This window comes from Candoia aspera, chromosome 16 (assembly GCF_035149785.1).
Source record: "Candoia aspera isolate rCanAsp1 chromosome 16, rCanAsp1.hap2, whole genome shotgun sequence".
NCBI classification, from domain to species: domain Eukaryota; kingdom Metazoa; phylum Chordata; class Lepidosauria; order Squamata; family Boidae; genus Candoia; species Candoia aspera.
Window position 1 is genome coordinate 12,156,419 of NC_086168.1, and position 18,496 is coordinate 12,174,914.

The 18,496-nt window shown below is 53.0% G+C and overlaps 2 protein-coding genes across 4 annotated transcripts in view; one reads left to right on the forward strand and one right to left on the reverse strand.

The window, feature by feature from the left end:
- The first annotated feature begins 205 nt into the window (after positions 1-205).
- On the forward strand, positions 206-3,807 carry LRRC26 (leucine rich repeat containing 26). The gene is made up of 2 exons (XM_063316186.1): positions 206-1,413; positions 2,935-3,807. Exons 1-2 carry the CDS (start codon positions 744-746, stop codon positions 3,153-3,155), a joined length of 891 nt encoding a protein of 296 aa, XP_063172256.1. The 5' UTR covers positions 206-743; the 3' UTR covers positions 3,156-3,807.
- A 3,544-nt stretch (positions 3,808-7,351) lies between these two features.
- Positions 7,352-18,496, reverse strand: part of GRIN1 (glutamate ionotropic receptor NMDA type subunit 1) — a 34,961-nt gene continuing 23,816 nt past the window's right edge. Inside the window, exons 19-22 of one of the 3 annotated variants that reach the window (XM_063316522.1) lie at positions 17,592-17,737; positions 15,293-15,358; positions 14,722-14,832; positions 7,352-8,242 (exon numbers count right to left, since the gene is read on the reverse strand). In XM_063316522.1, the coding sequence (XP_063172592.1) occupies positions 8,174-8,242; positions 14,722-14,832; positions 15,293-15,358; positions 17,592-17,737 (392 nt within the window). In that variant the 3' untranslated portion in view covers positions 7,352-8,173. Of the gene's footprint in view, positions 8,243-14,721; positions 14,833-15,292; positions 15,359-17,330; positions 17,738-18,496 lie in introns of those variants that run through there. The other 2 variants (XM_063316523.1, XM_063316524.1) reach the window with 2 other exon arrangements.

Sequence of the window (18,496 nt, forward strand, 5' to 3'; positions counted from 1 at the left end):
AAAGCTGCCTTGCTGGATCAAGCCCAGCATTTGCGTACTCCCCCAGCCTTTAACAGCAGCTTCCTTGCACGTTGTCACCCACAGACTCCCTCCGAGGTAGAGGCTCCGGTCATCTCATGCTGGCCACTGGAGAGAGGTTTCCCCGCAGCCCAGCCCCGAACGGCTGCTGCCAGTCACTGCCCCGTGTGGCTGACCCTGCAGCTTGTTGGGCTTGACGTGAGGGGCTCTCCTTGAGCTCAGCACTGCCTCTGCCATCCTCACGTGCCCTGCAGATTTTGTGTCTCCAAGATGCTCCTTGGTGGGAAACAGAGGAGAGGCAACGTCCTCACGAGAAACTTCCCTGCCATTCATCAGGACAGTCTGTGTACGGAACGCAGCCAAGCTAGGAGGGACCATCATCAGGTGATTTCTTGGGCCAGGACAGCTGGCTGGGCCCATAAGGGAGTGGCAGCTTTGCCCCTTGCCAAGGCTGCTCTGTCAAAATATTTGCCAAGGAAGTGCAGAAGCTTGACTCAGGTCAACCACACACCCAAGAAGTTGTGCTGAAAGTTGCTCAGAACAGAGGAACCTTTGCCTTCGGGAGGAAAAGTTGTGGAGAAGGGACTGTCAGCTGCAGATGCTTGCTGGTCCCTGAGCCTCCCTCTGCTCAAAGGGCCTTGCGGTGGGGCCAAGGTACGGTCTGATCCTGGGGCCGCTCCAGGGGCTGGAGAGATTACTCTTTCCTAGGGTGCCGAGCAGCCTTCATGGCCTCAAGCAGCGGGGACCGGGCTTTCTCCTCGACAGCTGCCAATGGCAGCTTTTCTGGTTGCCCAAGAGCCCTTGTGGTCCTCGCCATCCTCCTCTTCTGGCCACCCTCTCTTGCTTCCAGCTGTCCGGATGTTTGCAGCTGCTCCTCAGGGGAAGTAAACTGTAGGGACCGTCGGCTGCGTTTTGTACCCGTCCGGGTGCCAATGAATGCCACCTCCCTTCTGCTGGACCGCAACTGCCTTGCTGCCCTCCGAGACCGCGCCTTTGTGGCCCAGAGAGGCTTGTGCCACTTGAGTCTATGCAGCAACGTCCTGGCCAGGATCCACCGCCTGGCCCTGGTGGGCCTCAGCGAGCTGCAGGAACTGGACCTGAGTGACAACTGCCTCGGCCTCTTGCACCCGGAGGCCTTTCTCCCTGTGCCCGGCCTGAGGACACTGAAGCTGGGGAACAACAAGCTGCTGAAGCTGGATCCAGAGCTCCTGGGTGCCCTTCCCCGCCTCGAGGCACTCTTTGTCCACGGCAACGCTTTGGCCTCCCTCTCCCCTGGCTTCTTCGAAAACCTGCCCTCCTTGTCGCACCTGACACTCGAGGACAACCCCTGGACGTGCTCCTGCGGCATCTGGCCCCTCTTCCGGTGGCTCGTTCAGAACACGGACAAAGTGCCAGGTAAGCCGGGCCCTGGGAAAGCCCGGGGAAGAGCCAGCTGGCAGCCACTGTCCTAGCTCTGGGTTAGCACAGCCCTTTCTGAGTTTGAGCTGCTCTAGAACGTCGTGGGCATACACCGTTTAGCTGGGAACAAGGTGCCCTGCACATCTGAGATGGCGGAGGCAATGTGGCTGCATTCTGCTGCCGCTCGCCTGGCAGTTTGCATGTCTCATGCCAGCGTAGGAAAGCAACAGGCGCTTGGGCTGTTATCCCAGAGGTTGCTCTGCTATCTTGGCTTGGCTCTGCAACCAGCCCTTAATGGTGAAAGAAGTCCTGGGCTGTTTCTCCCCATAGCCTGTTTGCACAGGCAGTTTCCCCCTTCCTGGCTCATTCTGTGGGCAGCTTTGATCAGCCCTCCCATTGTCCTCCTTTTGCTCATTCCCATTCTTTGCTTTTGCTTGCCATGTTAGGAGCAGATCTTAGGTAATGTTGTTGGCTTCCAAAGGAAGGCTGGTTTGTTTGTTTATTTTTACCACAAGTGGGACAGAGACTTGTTACTTGGGGGGTGTTTTTCCACCATAGTTAGGATTAATACTGTGTATTCCACAGTTTCTGCAAACAAGAGAAAAAACAGAGGCAAGGTGGGAAATGGAAGAATATTCAGTTACTCCCTAGTTCTCAGTTTACTGGCATTATGGTAGGAGGCCTAGGAGTTGTGGTCAGGGCTTCACAGGTAAACTTCCAGGAGGGATCTGAAGGAGGCACAGGAGGTGGCATCGCACAAGGGGACTGAGGCGCAGCGTTCAGGGGTGGAGTTGTGGGCATAGGCACATCTTTGGATGACTTGGGAAGGCGGAATGGGTGACTAGAGCAGGGGGCAGCAACCCCGGGCCCCCTCAACCCCCTCAGCATTCTAAGATTCACCATCCAATTCCATTAGCTCCAGAACACACTCGGACAGTGCAAATCCAGACCATTTGTGGGGACTTGGGGGTGTTTCTCCTGGAAGCTCCCTTCTGCCGTTCCTGCCGTTCCTACCCTTCAAACGCCCCCGAAAGAGACCAAAGGAATTCTGCTCTGCCCCTCCGGATGATGGCGTTGAAGCATCCCTGGGAGGGAATGATGGGAGCACAGCTAAGGGCCAGTGGATCATTAGCCCCCAGCCATGCTGAGCCACTCAAGAGGGAATAAAAGGAACAAGGGCTACATGGGGGTGGGGTGGGGGTGGGGGAAGAGCTCCTAATTGGCCCTGCAGTGTCTCTCTGCTGAGCAGGCCTTCTTACCAAACGTTAGAAAAGGACTTTGGCCACGTGGAAGAGCAATTGCGAAAGAAATGGCTCTCCTACATGGAACCAGTTTTAATTCTGGAAAAGCAGAGACTTGATATCTCTTAGTGCACCTTTTGGAGCAGTCGCTGTACCTTCAGCCAGGCTCCGACTGGTTTACCCATATAGTGGGGAAATCCTCTGGGCCACCTTCTCCACCGGCTCTGTGACCAGGACTGTCATGCTATGAGTGTGTCTCTGTTCCTCTTTCTTCCAGAGGTGAATTCAGTGACTTGCGCGCACCCAGCCTACCTCGCCCAGTGTCCTATCTCTACACTTGGGAACAAATCTTTTGCACATTGTCAGGAGCTCTGGATGCATCTCCAAGACCACACCTTCTTCCTCCTCATCGGCCCCTCCACTTTCCTGGCCAGCATTTGTGTCTGCATCCTTGCTGGCTCACTGGCGGTGGCCCGCATGAAACTTAGGGCAGCCTAGTACATTTGGCCATGGGCTCTGGTGAGGTGTGTGGGGAACCCCCTGCAGTAAGCAGGTTTTGCTTCCCAACAGTCATTCTTTTGCCCTCTTTCCCCATCTCTTTGCTTGCAGAATGGCAGGATTAGCTGCATAATTTGTTTCTGTTTCAAGTGTTTTGTGCATAAAAACCCAAATCCTATCTCAGCCAGTGAGTGGTCCTTGATGGGATGGATTTGAACTTGTACATATTTGTCCCCATCCAAAGAGCAAAGTTAGGAATTCTGGTGTAAGAGCAGTGTGTATTTGTAAAAAAGGTGGTCCAATAGAGGAAAGGCCTGTGCCCATTCTGCCACCAAGGTGGGGCATGAGGCTCATGCTGATCCTGAAGCACCCTTTCCATATGAGTGTGTGGCAGAATATTTGTGTTTTCTGAAAAGAGCGGTGCACTCTTCTATTTTCTTCCTAAACCTGGAGTAAAGTTTATGCAACAATCACCCCTTTGGGATTTCTATTTCTGTTCACCGTCTTGGTGCCTTATCAGTTCTCCTCAGAAAGAGAGATAAGATAAAATGGCGGCTGCCAACTGAAGGATGACCATGGCATCTTAGTGCCCCTGGAAGTTTCCCTGGTGTGCTCTGTGCCCATTACGCTCTCTGCCGCAGTTGCAAACGTCCCGTGCTGGCTCTGTTGTTCCTTGCTGGGTGAGTGCCAGCCAGGATGTGGGTGAGGCACAGGGTGCACTGAGGACAGGAGTCTGTCTTTGAACATGTGGGTCTGCCTGGGGAAGTTTACAGCCATTCTGGGAAATGCTGCCCAGTGGGAAGAGCAATGCTGGACCCTTTGCCCTCAGCAAGGTGAGATCTGAATACCAAGGGACGCTGCTTCCCCCACCCCCCTCACACACAGCTCTTATGAAACATCCCGTGCGCTATTTTCAGAGCCAGGGACTGCCCTTCATTCTTCTTGGAAAGGAAAAGGCAAGAGAAGAGCCAGTGCTTCCAAATGGTGTCCTAGTCTGGGGGAGGGGTACTGAGGCAGCTTCCAAGTCTAAACAAGGGCAGGGAGGATTAACGTGCAGTGTGAAGCTCAGCCCATCAAGGGAGCCAGTGGGGCATCGGTGCGCTCACCTCCTTGCCTGAGATTGGCTCAGTGTGAACTGGCTCTGTGCTGGAGGGATGGGGACAGCCAGGCATCTGGGTTGCCAACCTTGGGCTGGCTTGGGAGGAAGCTGAGAGAAAGGAGCTCTGTCTCTGGTCCCTGCCCCCCCGAAACTGCAGAACAAGCACTGTGGTTGGGCCAGGTGGATGGATGTGACTACGTGGCAGACACTTGTGTTTTCTGAAGCCCAAAGGCAGAACGACAAACCCATACCTAGGCTAGGTCTTGGGTTCAGCAGTTCCAGCCAGGATGCAGCAGGTGCCTTCCTGATAGCTGGACTCATGTGACCTGGGAGACCCAATCCCATCGACTGCTCTGTTCCACCACTATTTTTTCAGGTGGGCAGAATTAACAGAGGCCTACTTCCTGTATCCCCCCAGAAGCCAGCCTGGTCTGCCTGCCTGCCTGTCCTTCTTCATGGGCAAGCACCGCTTTCTGTGTTTCCTTTGCTTCCAGAGCCCACCCCAGGCAACCCTTCTGATCCTTCTGTGTCTTCAGAGGGGCACCTTCTCCAGCATCTGCAGGTGGCTTCCAATTCCACCTCAGGTGGCATCCTGTACTTCCGGCTGCTGCAACCTGCCAGGTATTTTCAATATTTGTTCTTGCTGAACACCCAAGGCTCCTGGGGATTCAACAGTTGCTCTGAACACTGTTGGGCCCTCATTTTACAGCTGCACGTTCTAAACGTTCCCCAAACTGTGCTGGGTCTGGGGAACCGGATGCAAATCTGCAAACCAACATTTCCAGTTTTTCTTAGTGCCTGTGAGAAGCAAAGACTTTTGTGGAGACAATAAGAAGTAGCCTGTTTTTCCTCCTCACTCTGAATTTAAAGAAGGGAGAAGTATCCTTGCAGACACATACACACACACACACATGCACACGTGTGCAAGAAGATGTCATTTTAAATGAATTGATTTAAATTTCAGTATTACAAAAACCCACAGAACTATAAATAAATATGATAACTCATAATTATTGAACACTGATGCTCACTTAAAAATTCCATAAATACACACATGTAAATACTTATTCATGGAAGAATCCAGTGCAGCTCTGGGCACATGTTCATATACCTTAGTTCAAAAGGCCTGGCTAGATTTACAGTTCCATATATACTTACCTAGGAGAAGGTCCCAATGAACGCAGTGGGGCCTACTTCTGAGTAAGCACGTACAGTATGTGTGTGGCTGAGCATGTGCCAGTTCTGTAAATTAGGATCTAGGTTAAGGGGTAGATCAGGATGGTTGGAGGGGGGAAACGATCCAGTAGAAGAAGCAGGTGGTGGTTGTATGTTGAGGTGCCTTATCCATATTGGAGTTCCTGCAGATGCATCCCAGGTTAGTGCTGCTCTGCCACACGTCATCGGGGGCCAGAGGATCTGTTGGATGTTGTGACGTGAACCACAGAGTCTGGGTTTGCTGACCCCTTGGAAGCGCTGGCTGCATCAGAGTGAAGCACCTGGCCTCCTGATGGCTGTAGCTTGCTCAGATCTGCCCAGGTTTTATTGCTGCATTGTAAAGCAAGCTCTCCAGGCCAGCCAGCATGTTCTTACTGCAACCTCCCTTGGGGTTTTGAATTCTGACCTTGCTGCATGGAAGTGAGCAGATTAAGGGTGCTTCTGCTTCTCCACAGAATGGATAGTCTATGGACAATGTGAGATTATCTTAATCTAGATTAAGATTCTGCACCCACAATTGCAAAAATGAATTTGGAGCCCAAGTTTAACATCTGAAGGGTTTTTACAGTTACCTCAGTCAAACTCACAACAATCCTAGAAGACAGGCCTGGGTTACAATTGTCGTAGTGCAGATAGCTGGTGGAGTAGCGGTAAGGCTCTGCTTTGTTGGGGGGGGGCAGGATGAAAAATATTGTGAAGATCAAAGGTCAGAGATATAAGCTCTGGAAACAACTTAAATCTCAGCTGGAAAGTTAAGAGGTTTGGCTTTCTTTCCAGAAGGCACACACTGAACTGCAGGATAATTTCTTGTGTGTGTTCTAAAAGAGTGGGGTGATTCTTCTGAGAAGCTCCTTGTTGGGAACTGTGTTTTTGCATCGCCCCCTGGAGAAACAGCCGCTTGCTTCGCAGAGTGCCAGGTGAGTTGCATCTCAGTGTGGGGTAAGGCGAAGGACAGACTGCCATGGTGGGACTGCCCATGTCTGTAGTCTCTGGCTCCTCCTTCGAAAGGGGCAGCCAGGGGGACCTCAGGGGAGCCTCTGCCAGCAAGTCTAGGCCAAGAACATCTGGGCAGGTGAGCCAGCACAATGGCCTATGGGTCTCCTAACAATCTTCCCCAACCTGGCCTTTGCTAGATGCGTTGGACCCCAGCACCCAGAGTCCCAGCTGACGGTGGGATCAGAGGAGCTAAGAGCAATGCCTGGCGTATCCGGGGGATGCTGACTTTTGCTTGTGAGCAGGAGGGGAGAAAAGTCAGCACAAGATGCAGCGCGGGGGAAGGGGCACACACACATTGTCACCACGGGTGCTGCTGCTTCACCTCAAGCCAGAGGATGCCAGACTAGGCAGACCAGGAAAGCATCACTTGCGGTTGGGGTGCCTTTAGATTCAGCCTAGGGAGAGATCAGCGGCTTTGCACGGAAGAACGTCAGTCTGTGGGAGCATCTTCTGTTTAAAAATGGGGCTGGGGTGGGGGGAAATCAGGTTTCTCTCTGTCTGAAGGGCCAACAGAGCGTGGGGGCAGCTGCCCGGGAGCATCTGGCTGGCTGAGGGGGCCCAAGACCAAGCATCTTCCCGAGGTCTGGCTGCCCTCTGGGGACACTATCGCTGTGGGAGCCTACAAGGGGCATCTCCACAAAGGAAGGGGCTGGTTTGGAAGCAGAGCCAGATGCAGCTCTGTTTTGCCCAGGAAGGTTCACCAGGGGGTTTTGGGCTCTCTCTCTGCCACCAAAGGAGATTTGTGAGAAATCTTGACGTGTGCAGCCATAAATAAGGTGAGAACGGGACAGAGGAACTGATCTAATGTCCCCCACTCCCGACCTCAGCCCTGGAGAGGAACAGAGCCATCCGAAAAGGAGCGGAGGCTGGGAGCTCTTCCGCATCCCAAGCAGCAGGAGCAGGGCCGAACGCCTGGATCAGCAGCCGCCAGGAGAAGGAGAGAGGCGTCCTCGATCTCCCTCCGGTCCGGTGCCTGTTCCTGTTCTCCTGGAGATGCTGCTTCATCAGATGGGAGGTATGGAGGGGGTTGGCTAAAGCGCCGTTTCACAGATGAGCTAAGTAGTAGTCGGAACAGAAATGGGGGAGACTTCTCCCCCACATCAGAGAAAACCTAGGGTGCCCTGAAGGAGCATGGGCACCCTCACTGTAACAGCCAAAGAAAAGGCCGTGCCAGAGTGCTCTGTGGATGGTAGGTGGAGGGCAGACAGGCTTTCTTTACAGAATGCTATACATAGTGAGCCATGATCACTGGGGCAAGGTGCCCCTTCACAGCCCTCTAACACAGCCTGGAAACCGTAGTGTGAAATAGGTTGGGTGTATGAGGTTCTGTGCATGCATGCAATGAAGGAAAGACTCTCCCCTCTGCAAGAGACCCAGTCCGCTCAGCTGAATGTGCAGTCCAGCCTCTCCTTGGTGGAAGTATCCCTCAGGACTACCTTCTCTGCAGGTCTCAGAGGAGAAGTAAACGGAGGCCATCACTCTAGAAAAAATGTAGGTGCTCTGAGGCCTCCTGTTCAGTGGTTCATCCCAAGGCCACAAGTGATATTGGTCACCCTTGGAGAAAGCAGGGATCGGTAATGGCTGGGAGGGAAGAAAGCAATGCAGATGCTGTGGAGGGATGTCAAAGGCTTCCCTTTGGTGTCTCCAGAAGGGCCCATCAGAGTCTCCACTGGTCTGTCCCGAGGGAGTCTGCAGCGGCACCCGGATATCACACCACGGTGCTGACCGAGGGGTCAGAGAGATTGAGTTGCCCGGTGATGTCTGTGGGGTGATACTGCTGCAAGAGACAAACAGACAGACAGAAGGGGCAAGCTGTTAGGTGGGGCGGAGCTGGCTGAGAGCAGCTGATGCAACTGAGACGCACGCCCCAACGGGAGATCACTCAGGGATGATGCACTGGCCATGGGTCTGAGAGGCGTCTCTGCCACCCGCGTCTGGTGACAGCGTGCTCTGCAGAATCGGAACCTGCATGTGCTGGTTGCAAGTCGGACGCTCCCCGGAACTGCTTGAGACCGGCCCATGGAGGGAGGCCTGGCAAGGGCTGGGGGAAGATCTCTCCCCACACCCCATAGCCATTGGCAGTTAGTGGGGCGCATTCCTCCCCCTTTTAGCTTTAGCACCCAAGGACTCAGCTTCGCTGGCCAGCAAGTAAAGGAATAGGCAACTCTGTTTGCTTGGTTTGGGATAAATTGGGAAGATAATCAAGGTGAAAATGCCAACATGTCATATAGAGACAAGGCCTCTGAAAGGGTCTCTGCTGTCCCTGCTGGAGGAGGGCTGGTGCTTAGGAAAGGCCAGTCTGCTCCCAATATCGGACCTTGTTTTGTCTCTCTGATGGAAACCTTTGGGAGAACGACAGCGTATCCCCCTTGATTAATGGGTCCATTTATTAGACTGGGGAAGGCAATGGCGAACCACCCTGCTATAGTCTGCCAAGAAAACGTTGCAAAAGCGGCGTCCCCCCAAAGGGTCAGACGTGACTCGGTGCTGGCACAGGGGGCCTTTCGCCTTTTCCCCCCACTTATTAGACAGTTGAAAGCTACTTGCTCTGCCCTGTAGCGATAGCTCATGGCAAAATAAACTTTGCTGAATACAAGTGTCAGATTGCCCCAGGGATTAAAAAAAGTGTGGTGGTAGCAGCATTTTTTAAAAAAAGCAGTGATCAGAACAGTGAGACTGCCCCACAGCACATGAACTAAGCTGAGTGCCAAGGGAATGCCCAGAGGGAAGTCCGTGCCCTCATCCCGTCACTTTCTGCCGTTCCTCGCCACATGGCAGAGCTGCAGACAGCTGGCCCTCCCACTCGCTTCCCTTTCTGCCTGGGTTCTCGGCTTGCGCCTTCCCTGCCTCCCTGCCCGGACAGCAGAGACCTGCATCATCTCTCAGGGATTCCCCGCCAGGGGACGGGGTGGGTGGGGTGGGTGGACGTGTTATATGACGGCGTCTGCGGCCCTTCTTCCAAACTGCTTGGAGAGCACTAATCCCCTCCTGGGAGGTTCCAGCCGGTGGTGGCCGGGAGTCCCCTTCCAAGTCCTGGCTAGTCCGCATCTCTCCTCTGCGGGCTCCAGGCACTCCGGAGAAGGCTGGTGCCCGCCTCGTCCCCTCCTGCCCCCTCCTCCTGGCCCCTCCTGGGGTCTCTTGGGCCTGCCCGCTCCCCGTCCCTTACCATCCCTGCCTGGGCCCTCACGCTCCTTGCCCATCACAGATCCCCGCAATACAGGATTTGGGTACAGGACAAAAGTCAATCAACATTCAGGACAAGAGCCCACCCTGTGCTGAGCAGCTCCTGAAGCCGGGGAGTCTCTACAGGGCTATCTGCACTGCGGCTCACGGATTCTGGGCGTGGTGGCATCGCGGGGCTGTCTGTAGGGAGCAGGCGCATCAGTGGCATATGGTCTATTACAGAGGCATTGGCTGCAGTTCCAGAGTTAAAGGCAAAACCCAGCTTTGCAAACAGCATCGACCCTCACCACAGCGCCCCAGAGAACGCCACCTCGCCCGCCCAACAAACCTGCTGCATTTTGCCCTGGAGAAGCCTGAGCAGCCCATCCAAAACGTTCCTTCCCCTCATTGCATGTTCATCTTATTCCGCCAAGACTGGAATTTAAAAGGAACGATTTTTAACCTGCCTGACCTTTCATGGTCCCCAAATGGCAGCCGTGTATCTGCCCAGGGTCCCTTCTGACCTAGCTGTGGTAATAACTGTTTCTTGCCCTGGTTGATGCTGATTTTGTACCTAACGAAAGCCCAGGAGGCTCACTGGATTAGATCCAGGCAGGTCCACCCAGTCCGGCACCCAGTTCCAGTTGTGGCTGGGCAGAGGCCTCGGGGGAGTCATCCGCACCCACAGGAACCCCCATACAGTGGTGCCCCTCAGCTTAATCACCATTTGGGAAGGCCCTTCTTTGGGGTTCCATCTAGGCCTTTGGGGTTGAAAGCTAGCAATGATCGGAGGGCCTCATGGCTGTGAAAGCTACAGGCCAATTTTGTGGTGTTTGCGATGTTTTTCCCCAGTCCAGAGCCTGCCACGCAGATCACTGTAATCTGCGGTTCCTGCAGTCTGGTAGGATGGAGGAGGAAAACCTATTTATAAACGCTTGATACGTGAGCACACGCAACCAGTGGACTATCAGCTCTTCCTGAAACAGCACCCAGCCCACAGGCTTTCTGAGTCCAGGGGGGCCTGCTCTGCCCTGGGCCGATTGCTGGTGGCAGCCTTACCCGGAAGCCAGCACTGGACACAACCCTGCCTCCTTTAAAAACACTGGGCTAAGCCCCGGGCATTGCAGGCACAGCAGTTGGGCATTTTGGTGGTGCACCGGCGCACGGTCTGTGCCTGGGCACCGTTGTAAACTGTCCAGGGGAGGCCTGGCTAGATTGGAACTGAACAGATGGCTTGGCCCTGGAGGTGAAGGTTTTCTCCCGGTGGCGTCCATCTTTTTATTTGTTTGTCGTGGGTAGAACAGGTGTGGCTGGACTCTGCACCAATACCCAGCCTTGGGAGGGGAAGCCCAAGACGTGTGATGCCCCGTGGATGCCAGGCCCCCTCCCCAGGGAGGGCCTTGGGGGCAGAAGGCTAGTCCCAGGGGCCTGGTGGCTTTCCTTGGCCCTCGGAGATAGCCCGGAGGCCATGGGCCTATCTTCCTTGCAGGTGCTCTCTGCCCCTGGGGCCAGGAGCCAGGTGCCCTTTCCTGCAGGGCCCTGCAGGGCCCTCATCCCCAGCCCAACAGGGAGGCTTCTGGGAGTCATAGTCTGCGCCCCTGAGGGGGGCTGCTTGGGGCGCCTTCCCCGCAGGGCGTGGCAGCTGCTGCGCCCTCCACCTTGCAATGGCAGGGGTCAAGTGGGTGCTTGTGGGCGGGCAGAGCCAGGCTGGTGTCCGGTTTCCCTCATGTGGAGGAGCAGGGCCCCCTCCCTTATGCCATGCCAGGGAGGAAGTGTCCGGGCCTTCCCAGAGATGGACGGATGGACGGACGAAGGGAGATCCAAGCCCCCCCCCCCTGGGCCACTGAGGCCCCCCACACTGAGAGAGCTCCGGTGCTGGGGGCCCCCTGGGGAGGGAGGGAAGCCCAAGGCCCCCGCCGCACTGCCTTGGATCTCCTGGGGGGGCGTCCAATGGACACCTGTTTGTTCTCGACAGGCAGAGCCGCCACTGTGGAGAGATGGGATTGAAGATGAGGGAGCCCTTTTGGCCTGGCTTTACCTTCCTGGGAGATGTTATCTTTTGCCCCCCAAGAATTCACCTGCCCCCCCCCCCATGACTACAGAGACAAATGGCTTCAGTTGCATCATAAAGACCTGGCTTGGGGGGCGGCAGGGAAGGGGGTGGGTGCTGGCTGGCTCAGGAGAAGGGTTTCCAGTGGGCCTGCCTGAGAGGCCAAGGCCACCTCTTCGGGCCTTGCCCTGGCCTTCCTGGCACTCCCCGATGCCCAGATGGTGCTCTGGGGTAGTTGTGTTCCCTGGCAGCGGGCCTTCTGAGGGCAGCCTGATCAATCCCCTTGGCGGGAGGGAGGGGGACGGGGCACGCGTCTCAGAGGGAATGGGGGCTGCATTGGCCAGCTGCCATTGTGCAGTGGCTCTGCCTTTCCCTCAGTGACTGAGTGGGAAGCTGAGGCCAATTGTCTGATTTAGGCGGAGGACCAGAGGGGCCTGCTTGCCTCAGTGCGGTTTTTAGCTGGGGGGGCAGGCCGGCCTGTGGCCTGGAAGACGTACAGGCCTCCCCCAAACTTTGGGTCTGGCAGCATTCCCTGGCTCCAGATGTAACGGGGATTAACGCAGTGCCAGTTCCGTGGGAGAGTAGCCTCTCCCTCAGAAAATGCCCAGCTGGCGCTAAATCACACTTCCGGGTATGCCATGGAACAGCTGGGGCAGTGCTTGATGGGTGGCGCGAGTCTTTCCCCCAGATGTGCCCTCACAGCTGGAGGCTGCTCAAGAGGGTCTCTCAGAGCCTGACGGCCTGCTCCAGCTCCTGCCAGAGAAGCCCCTGGCCCAGGAGACTCGGGCGCCAGCGGGATGGCTTGGTGAGTTTGGGCTCTGGGCGTTCGGAACTTGTCAGCTGCCCGCTGCCGAGGGGGCCCAGGAAGCCTCCCCAGGGGCAAGCCGAGCAGGAGCGTAGCCACAGATCTGGAGCCGCCTGGATCAGGAGGAAAAGGCCGTCTTGGCCCCCAACACCATCACTGTAATGCAGCAGCCTTGTTGCCAGGGAACGGGCATTTTCTAAGGCGCTGATAGGGAAGTGGCTGCACGCGATGGGGAGGCCGCACTGTTCGACCATGGTCATCTTTCCCTCTCTGTTCAGTTGGGCCCAGGGCTTTAGGATCCTCTGTGAGGGGGCCGTAGCCGTCCTACAGACGAACACAGGGATTCGGACTGGTTGCTTAGTTCCCCAAAGAGCTGCAGGAACAGTGACTGGGGTGGCGCCGCTTCCAGGCAGGCTGCTTTGGAACTGGCCTCAGTTTGCGAGCAGGTGGTTGCTTGCCAGGAATGCCATTGTAGCTTTTTCCAGGGACACACCTATCCATTAACTGTGAGGCAGGTGGAGGGGCCAGGAGACGTTCCGCCTCAAACTGGCTTGTGGAACCCCTGCTGGACTGGATGTTGCACGAAGCAGCTCTGCGTGGCCTGTTGAAGGAGGCATTTTACAGCCTGGGCCGGGGGCTGTTCTGAGGGGCAGGTTTGGAGGTGAAACCCTCCCAAAGGCAAAAAAGGGCCCAAATCTTGGCCCCACTCCTTCTGGGAGAGCACCGAACATAAGCTGGCACTAGGCTTTCGGTGCTGCGCAACAACTGGCCCTTAGCGAAAGACAGACGGGGCAAAGGGAGGAAAGAGGAACCCCCTAAATCTCACGGGGCTTTACTTCATGGCGAGATTCGACGTAGATAGTTTTGGGATCTGAATGTTCTTCCCCCTTTAGAGACTGTCTTGAATTTTCTTTTTCTGACCAAGTGTCAGTTCAGGTTTCTGTGTTCCGCTGCTGAGTCCACCCACCCTGGACCTGCAGGTGTGCAGGCGGCAGGGAAGACATTCTGACTTTTCCTGCCTTACCCTTGAGGGGTGGGGAAGAGAATGGTCTCCCCCCCTTCCTGGTAGCTTCCTACATTTTAAAAAACAAAATTATGAACTACAACCTCCCCTAAAAGGAAATTAAAAGGTGTAAATAAAAGTAAATATTTAAAACGTTCATTTAAGCTCACTGCAAGAAATAGTTTTGTGAGCCAATTCCTTGTGCTGCAGAGCAGAAAAGAGAAATTCCATTTCCTACTTCCCAAACATTGAAACATGCAGTATATGGGATCCAATCCAGTTCATGCAGATGGGAGATGCCCTCTCTTGTTCCGTTTGTACATGCAGCCCTGTGCCCCTACCCCAGAGGGGGATGTTGAAATGCAAAAAGCTTAGAGCAAGCGTTTCCAGGAGTCTTCCCTTCTGCAGGATATTTGGGGTCAAAACAGAATAGCATTTTTCGTAATTGGGATGGATTGCTAGGGTTTGGGGCAGGGCAGGAAGTTAGATACACACCAACACACAGCAACAACTTTTGCTTTCTAGAACGGTACCACTCCAAAGAATGATTGATTGCTGGCCTGCACAGCTCTGTCCAGAGTGTTACAAGCAGAGACTACTATTGTCACTTATTCACACAAAAAAATAAAGTAAAATAAAATAAAAAAAGTCCTCTCTCTTTGAGAAACACAAACAGAAGTTACAAGTAAAGAATACAATGAACATATGGTCCAGCGTGAGGTGAGACATTGCCCAGATTGAGTGGGGCAGAATTTGGGGAGGGGGGATTGTAAGCGCAGGAGGGGTCAGTAACTGCTTTTAGGCATATAGGACAAACAGGTACAGGAACACTCAGAAAACAGTGGGAGGGGGGAAAGCTGATTTTTGTTGGTATCAGTAAAGTGAGCAAAACTTAAGCCACAATTCTAAACAGAATGAAATAAAAGAATCCAGATCAAAGTAAATAAATAAATAAAACCAGAACAAGAAACTCATTGCAGTTATCTCCAAACTCTTCACAGAACACTGCAAAGCATTCAAAACCTCCTTTGCCCTCCTCGGCTTTGAAATTTGTCAAGGGACACGGGACTGACTGACTGACTGACTGACCGACCAACTGACTCTGGACGGACATGAGGCTATGGTAGGCCACACTGGCAGCTTCGGGATGGGTGTGTGGTAGTTGATGGGATGGTAGAAGAAAGAGAGAGTGAGAAAAAGAAAGAAAGAGGGCACAATTGTTTTTCTTCCTCTTACCGTGTCTTTGGATGACCTACGTCTCTTGAAGCTGGAGGCCAGGGTAGAGGTGATGGACCTAAAAGTGGCTTTCTTTTTAGGGTCTGGTTCTGCTCTACCACTTTTTCTATCCTAAAATGAATATGTATATAAGTGATTAGATCTCCAGTGGGTGGCTTGGATCTCTACACCTAGATGAACACAGCCCCATGTCACAATCCTGGGTATGTCTCTTGTCTGTCTTATATGGCCAAGACAATGCCTACCACCTCCTGATGGCTGTCAGTCCCAGGCACAGGTGTGGCCCTGATGCTTGGCTTAGGAATTATGCAAGGGCTGAGAAATCTGGATGTCTCCTTTGGAACTAAGTTAAGGTATGGTGGAAGGGATCCCCTTAGGAAGGGCGCGGTGGGCAGGGTCAGCAGCCAAATTCCTGCCAGTTTATACGTTCCAGAGGCCTGGGTTGCTCAGCTGGCCTCCCTGTGAGAAACATGGCCACAGCCTCATGGCTCCCTAGGGGAAGACATCGCTCCCTGCCCCTTCCTGCCACAGCTGGTCTAACTAGAGAGAGAGGTGAGACACTTTCACCTACCACTAAAAAAAAATGCTCGGGGCCTTTTCTGAAGGTGAATCCTACGGCCACAAGAGAGAGAGAGGACTGCATTGGAAGAGAAGGTCATTGTATGTTAAAAAAATGTATTCCAAAAATTTCAGTGATGCTTGGCGTAAAACTTGAACTGTTTTTCAACGTAAAACAAAATTAAATAAAACAACAGAATCTATTGAAATTAAAACTGAAACAAGGAAAAGAAAGGGAAGAAGCAAAGCATTACAATTCTGGATGGTATTAAGGATGCCAGGAACTCAAAGAAACAGGATGAAGAGGGGAAAAAAAAGATAGCTGTTAGGTGGTAGGCAGTCAAACCTGGTCAGCACCACAGGGAACTCTTGCTTTTCTTGTGGGGTGGGGTGAGTGGGGAACCCAGCCAATCCAAGTTCTTCCCATTCTTTTTTACTTTAACCCCTTTGGGAGAGGAAAAGGTGAAACCAGGTATGGTTCTACCAGCCTGTGATGGGGTGACCAAAAATGTATCCCACTGGTGCACGGAGCATGCACGGGGGATACATTTCCTCCTCCTTTTCAGTTATTCTCAATTACTTTTACGCGCATGCACAGAAAAAGAAAAGCTAGCAAGAGGATGGGATGGGATGGGAGGGGTTTTTGTTTTGGGGGTTGGTTTTTTTTTTGTGCCTTCCCATGGCATTGCCAAAAATAGCCATGGCAAAACTGTGATTTCCCCAGGTAGCAAAATAAAACCAAACAAAAAAAGTTATAGATATATTTGCTTTTTGTTTTTTCTTGAACAAAGAAATCTTTCCACTTGCCTACCTTCTAGCAATGTACCAGATACTAGTGGTCTGAGGAATCCTCCTGTGAAAAAGTCTTACATTGTCAAACGGATCTCTTAGCATATTTCTCTGTTTATTTATAACCCATGGGGTGGCATGCTTGACTGACAGCCCCCAAGATTCTTTCCCCCTCCCCCATGACCCAGGGCAGGACTTTTTCTAGAAAGTTGGCAAGTGAAAAATGGCAGTGACTAATGTGCTCTTGTTCCGGATTAACCCCTTCTGCATTGCTGCGGGGGGAGGGAAGAGGGAGATCAGGAACGGCTCATTGATTATTGTGTGAGTGAACTGCTTCCCGGTCGCCTAGCTAACCAACATGCCAGTTGCCTTCTCCTTTCCCCTGTGCCTCAGAGGCTTGCAGATGCTTTAGTAGCACCAGGCATTGCAGGTCACTAAAATATTCCCTTGGAAATATGCCTGCCAGATTCTCTTCTCTTTTCCTTCTCTGTACAATGGACTTCTTTTGGCTGCCTTGTAAAGAAAAGGGTGTTAATGCTTCTCAGTAAAATGTCAGGGTAGCCCATGGATAGGCTATGTGTAGAAAATGGTGTGGCAAACCAATTGCTGGGATGCCTGGTCTGTGATACTGAGGGTGGCTGCTGGCGCACTTGCTCAGCAGCAGGCCTTTTGCTGAGGATCCTTCATTTTTATGGTTAGAACTGGATTGGTTTTACAGTTGGGATTGGCACGAGAGGTTTGCAAGTGGGGTCTGGCAATTTCTGGCTTAAGTCCTGTACAGACTGCAGGGAAAAGTCATCAGCAAAGTGAGTCACTGATCAGATCTGGTTTTTTGGAATGCCAAAGGATGGGCAAAATGTGCGTGTGCACACGTGTGTGTTTGGAGGGTTCTTAATTACATGTTGCCTCGGGTGCCTCAATGCTGTGGATAGGACAGCCCCTTCTAGGGCGTGAGGAGAAATTTCAAGCACTTCTAGTCTTGCCTTCCAGCAACAGGTGATACTATGGGAACTTGGTATGGAAATAGGGCTACTGGTTGCCTGAATATCTTTAGCTACTTAATTGGAAGCAGCGGACAGCAAAACTGGGTCGCCTAAGGCCTTCTTCCTAGAGGTGCTCCAGGATCTTAGCCTTGTGATGCAATCATCTTTCCCAGAATTAGAATCCTGCATGGGCAGAACAGAAACGGAAAAAAGGCCGTGCCTGCCAGAGCAGCAGTCCGCTCATAGCATGGCTTGAACCTGGCAGGGAGGGGAAGCCTGGCTGGCAGGCCCATGCCTGTCTGAAGCCTGGATTTGCAGAGTGCGGAACTTGCCTCCCTGGAAAGCAGGATATGGGATGGGGACGTGTGTGTAACCTCCCAGCGGAACTGCAGTCGGTGGCATGCGGGAAGGGAGGCTGCTGGGCATCTGTCCCTGTGCTATTCCCACATAGCACGGTAGTCACTGGTTGGGTGAAGTAATGGGAAACAAAAAAAACCGCACCTGTTTTGGAGGTGTTTCTCTAAAAACGGTCTGTCCTACCTGCAGGTTTTTCCGCCACACATTAACTGCTGCAAACGCCAGTTGCATCTGCTTCCTCCGGGCGTCTTTATGCCTTTTGTATGCTATTTCTATGAATATTAAAAATATCCCGGCCACAATACCTCCAGCCACCAGCATGAATACACCTGAAACAAGCAGGAAGGTTAACCCCAAGGAGAAATCAGGATGGAGGCCTGAAGTGCCTTCTCTAGATCCCTCCCATAAAGACAGATGTGGAAGCGCCCCTCTCTCTCACAGAAATCTCTGTTCTACCAGCTTTGGTTGATGATGGAATGAGCAGTCCGGTGTTTCCCTAGTTTCCAGAGCCGTGGTGCAAATTCTCTTGGGCCAGTCATTGCTCAGATGAGGATTCCTGCTGCTTCCTTGGGTTGTGCTCCTTTTCTCAGTAGCAATAGGGAATGAGGAGAGCACCCCTGGTGATATGTTCCAGGTAGAAAGGGATTTTCTTTCCCGAATGAAGCATTTAAGCATGCAAATCTCCTCACTTATATAGGGGCTGAAGCAGCAAACTCAAGAAATAGTTTGCTCTGTGATGACTAAACATTAGAGCAAGCCCCATTTTGTAAGATAGTTCCATGGTTCAGCTAGGAGGAAGGAGCAGAGCTCACTTGCCCCCATGACAGCTCCTTAGACTGAATCGTCCTGCTTTCAAGCTGCTCTTAGCTGCAGATGGTTTCAGTCATGCAGTCTCTGTGGGTGAAGGATTCTACCATCTTAGTCATGGCCCTTGGCCAGAATGAACCCTTCCATGCCACTTTTCAAAGTTGCAAATGGCACAGCCAGCCTGAGGTACAAGACTGGCTCTTAGAAATAAAGGATAACTTTAGGGTAGCATGGGGTGGCAAGCCTACCCCTCCTCCAATAATGGGTAATTGAAAGAACAA